This window comes from Berghia stephanieae, chromosome 6, assembly GCF_034508935.2.
Source record: "Berghia stephanieae isolate SIO BIC M18660-M18661 chromosome 6, UCSD_Bste_1.3, whole genome shotgun sequence".
In the NCBI taxonomy this organism is placed as follows: Eukaryota; Metazoa; Mollusca; class Gastropoda; order Nudibranchia; family Aeolidiidae; genus Berghia; species Berghia stephanieae.
In genome coordinates, this window is record NC_088365.1 from 58,167,298 (window position 1) to 58,172,297 (window position 5,000).

The window sequence follows — 5,000 nt, forward strand, 5'->3', positions numbered from 1 at the left end:
AATTTCGAACCAAAAAGAAAAAGTTCAAAAATTATCATATTATATATATATAATATATATATATATATATTATATATATATATATATATATATATATAGAATGCGCTTGGCCAAGGAGTTCACACATTGCGATCCGAAGTATAAAGGACCAACACACAACTCTGTGTAACCATGAACGCGGATGGCAAAAACAATAACAAGGCCTGAGTGACGTCATCTGCATACTATATATATATATATATATATATATATTATATATATATATATATAATATATATATTATTGTATGTGTTTTAGTTCGAAACTGATTTCCAAAATTCCGCCAAGATTAAAATATTATCATTACATTATTTATTTTGGAATTTTTTTTTGTACTTACAAAGGGTTTGTAATCAGGATGAAATAGAACATATCCGTGGTTGGTGATAGCAAATGCATATCCATTTGCACCAAGCTGGAAATAGGAAAAGTAATTACATAAATAATAACTGCTACCAATATTGGACACATAACGCAGATTTTCAAAACGTTATAAATCAATTTATTTGCAAAGTACACTTTTCAACAGCAGAGAATTGTTGCCATATCTGCAAACCATTTTAGTCTTCCAGCCTAAGACTTTCGTTTTGCCTAGTGTGGGGCCACACAAAACTCACAACTCACACATAAGAGTGTGACAAACTCTGGTTTTGGAAGTGTTGCTTTTCTATTTATTTACAAAAACATTGGCTAATACTTCTACTATCTCCATTACGACTAAAAATGAATGAGCTTTTATATAGTGAAATATCCACTAAATGTGCTCAAAGCGCTTTTAAAGGGGTCCCTGATCAACAGAAACATTTAACATGTAGGACGGGACATGACGCTTGTTAGGTTACTACTACTACACTTCTACTATAACAACAACAACAACTACCACCACCACCACCACCACTATTACTACTACTACTAATACTTCTACTACTACTACTACTACTACTACTACTACTACTACTACTACTACTACTACTACTACTACTACTACTACTACTAATAATAATAATAATAATAACACAACAACAACAACAACAACAACTACTACTAAAACCACCACCACTACTACTACTACTACTACTACTACTACTACTACTACTACTACTACTACTACTACAACAACAACAACAACTACTACTACTACTACTACTACACTACTACTACTACCACTACTACAACAACAACTACTACTACTACTACTACTACTACTACTACTACTACTACTACTACGACTACTACTACTACTACCACTACTACTACTACTACTACTACTACTACTACTGCTACTACTACTACTACTACTACTACAACTACCACTACAACAACAACAACAACAACAACAACAACTACCACTACTACTACTACTACTATCACCACCACCACAACCACCATCACTTTACCTGAAATGTAGGCAACAACTTCATAAGCTCGTTAATCCGTAGATCAGCCCCAGCCACGCCAAGTAAATTCCTTTTCGGATCTTCCTCATTCGGACCCTGTGAAGCAGATACGATGGATCAAAGCTTTTTTAAAGGATATAAGTAAATAATAGAGAAATAAACATTTTTGCAATTCTCTTCAATATTGTATCGTATCTTTTAAGGGCTTATAGGTTTGAAAACCATTAAATGCTTTGCGAAATTTTCTTGCATTGATACACTTTTTTCAAGTAATAAAACCATATTTTGCTTGGAAATTAGAATCAATAGCCAGCGCAATTAAATCTTTTAAATAAATATTTAAGTAAGAATGGATATTATGCAAATCACATCTATTTAGATTAACAGTATCGACTGTTAAATATATCGGCACATTATATAATTCATCGAATTGAATTTTAAACCACTGCAGCACTTTAAACTTCCCTGATCTTACAACATGCAGGTTTTATTCTAATCATTTGTGCATTAATTTTTGTCATGAATACTTTTAAAATATTATTTGAATCTACAGTCAAGCGTGTACATTTGAAATAATGTATCTTGATAATGCTGTGGAAAATAAAACGTGAGTTGGTAACCTTTTACACTCACATGCAACTGTTAAGAGTGTTCAATGAGTTCCAATTTGCCTATTTTTTCAAATATATAACTATTAGTTTCTTTCAAATCGTTGTATTGTTAATTTAATAATATTTCCCTCTTACTTTACCAGTAATAAAACAAATTTATATCAAGGGAAACGAATTTATAGCAAACACATTTCATTGTTGTTAATTTAACCTTTGTCGATCCCATTTGATATCTCAATTGATCATTTTTTAAAGAAATAAATGGCTTACTCACCACTCTGTCAGACGCCCTTCTATCAAAGACGGGCATAGAAACTGACATTACAAGTCCCAGACCCTGTTTAGATAGAAAGAAATGACATTAATAAAGCAAGTTAACCCTCTCCTTACCAACCACAGGGAAATAGCCACATTCGTTACATAGAAATCATCAATTTGCTGACTCTAGTTTCTTCTTTATTTATATCACAAAATTTAAAGAAAAGTTTTTATCATAGCTCTAAAAACGTGACACTGTGTTGTAGAGGTCATTTTGCTGACCACAGTTATGTATAAAATGTACGTGTTGCTTTTCTGTTTGAGTAAGAAAAATCAAATTTTTGTGTTGGGTTGGCCTGATGGGGCATGGAAAATTCTGGAAATGGCTGGTAAGGATGGAGTTAAAGTAAAGCAAAAAAAAAAAACAACCCAAAAAACCCCCCCAGTAAACCAAAAATGAATAGAATAGTTCAATAGAAAACAATTGACACGAAATGTTTTGTACCCAAAACGTTTCTTCAGCCAACACAGAAATAAACAAAAAAATAGGGAAATTTAACACATAGAATCCAAAAAGATCTAACAGAGCTAGGCACCCAATCACAGCCCCCCCCCCCCCCCCCCAAAAAAAAAAAAAAAAAAAAAAGAAAGAAAAAAGAAAAGAAAGAGAACATAAATATACTATTCGACAAGTGTATCTACCACATATATCTATGCGACAATGCGGTCTTCTGGGAAGGCACTTGCTTTCCGAACGGATTGTCAAGTTTCGATTCAGGCTCTGAGCGGCACATAATTGAATCCTTGGAAAAGACACTTGACTCATCGCTCACTTTACAAAGGTGTCGGGCAAAAATGTAATATCGCCTTTGAGGCGTCATGTCTCGTTTAAGTGTTGCTGTCGGCTTGGAGCCCGTTGTAAAGCGCTTTGAACACGTTTAGTGGCTATTACCCAATGTAAAAAATCAGCAGAAAGAACATAAAAAATGCAAACACCCTCCATCGCCATAATAATAAATAAAATTAAAAACAAGGAAACAACCAAACAAATCGGAGAGCTAATCCCAGTTCACGTACCTTAAAATTAAAGATGTTTTCATAGTCCACTTCCAGCTGTGTTTCCCTGCCAGGTTTGACCAATATTTCATCTTGTAATGTGACGTAATCGAGGTAGACAGGGGTCCAAACTTTATGTGAAGCTTTCTTTATGGCTAGGGGTCGGCTGAGGACTTTGACATATTTCTACAAAATATTGGTATTTGGAAAAATGGAATTTATCATGAGTTATCAAAGTACAGACACAGATCCTCGATATGAGTTGTAAAATCTTAAGATTAACTGGATATAGAATTGAGCTTTTATATAGGGCAAGATCCACTAAATGTGCTCAAAGCGCTTTACAAGGGGTCCCTGGTCAACAGCAATATTTAACATATAGGACGAGACATGACGCCTGTTAGGCGATATTACAATTTTTCGGACAAAGATAACGCTGTTTACGGCCAGGTACTCATTTTACACATGAGGACGGTGAGAGAATATGAGTAAAGAGCCTTTTCCAAGGACTCAACTATGCGCCGAGCGCGAGGTTCGAACCCAGGACCTTCCGATCCGAAAGCGAGTGTCATACCAATAGACCAAATGGCCGAAGAGCAGAATTTCGAAGAATAGAATTAATCATGAGTCTACAAAGTACAAACACAGATCATTGATAGCAAGTGTAAATCTTAAGATTTAATGGACACAAAAAGAAATAGGTTGACGTCACTCAGCTCTTTGATATTGGTTTTGCATAGCCTGTTAGTGATTCGTTCTCACTAAATTATATCAATCAGACTATACACATTAAAGGATGCAAACAGTTTTGTGTGTTGGTATTTTTCTGCCGTTGTTTTTAAAAACTTAGTAATGCAATGCTAACCAAATAGCACATACTGTATTCTTCAATAAGACGGCAGTTTTAATGTGAGTGGCGGATGTTGTGAGCATTTTAACAAAACAGTATAGCATGAATAAAAAAAATGAGGCCTTCTGCGTCACGATATCATAAGATATCGTAGCCTTGGCATTCCACGAAGGAATATAGATAACTCATCAAACAAGATGTCTGATGTCAACAGGAATCACCCATGTTGTCCAAGTGAGCAAATTAGGGGTTAATAATCTTTCTCAAGGAAAAATACGAAAGTGCCTGAAGCGGGGCTCGATCACAGTGCAATGCCTTAACCACTCGGCCACTTCGCCCCCAATAACATGAAGGCAATAATAGGCAATGAGGAAAAAATAGTAACAAGAACATTGGTTGATAAGTGTAGGCTACAAAAGTGATTAACATATTCAAGTATGATAAAGTATCAACATTTTTGACACATCACGTAAAACTGATATTATGTGGGAGGAAACTAGATTAAATAATTTTGCGTTAAATTGACGTGTTCTTATGTAAACGTCCTATGACCCAATATGTTATGGGGACGTTGGTATAATAGACATACGCTCAAACCAACTCAAAATAGTGTACGTTACAACAATGCTAAATGAAACACATATTTGGTTCGGCTGCCAGACAAGAAAATATGTATAGGGAATGAGATTAGCGGAAGAGTAGCGTCCTTGGATTGGACGTCACCTTACAGAGAGAACGTCAATATGGTTTTGCGCATGCGTCTCTCTCGTCCTCGCTTTCGGTGAGGTG

General features: G+C 35.1%; 1 protein-coding gene across 1 annotated transcript in view; it reads right to left on the reverse strand.

Annotated features, from left to right (window-relative positions):
• LOC144975900 (voltage-dependent calcium channel subunit alpha-2/delta-3-like) overlaps nucleotides 1-5,000 on the reverse strand; it is a 283,425-nt gene that overhangs the window by 21,129 nt on the left and 257,296 nt on the right. Inside the window, exons 14-17 of the mRNA XM_078920088.1 lie at nucleotides 3,383-3,547; nucleotides 2,322-2,384; nucleotides 1,437-1,532; nucleotides 380-454 (exon numbers count right to left, since the gene is read on the reverse strand). Of these exons, the coding sequence (XP_078776214.1) occupies nucleotides 380-454; nucleotides 1,437-1,532; nucleotides 2,322-2,384; nucleotides 3,383-3,547 (399 nt within the window). The remainder of the gene's footprint in view (nucleotides 1-379; nucleotides 455-1,436; nucleotides 1,533-2,321; nucleotides 2,385-3,382; nucleotides 3,548-5,000) is intronic.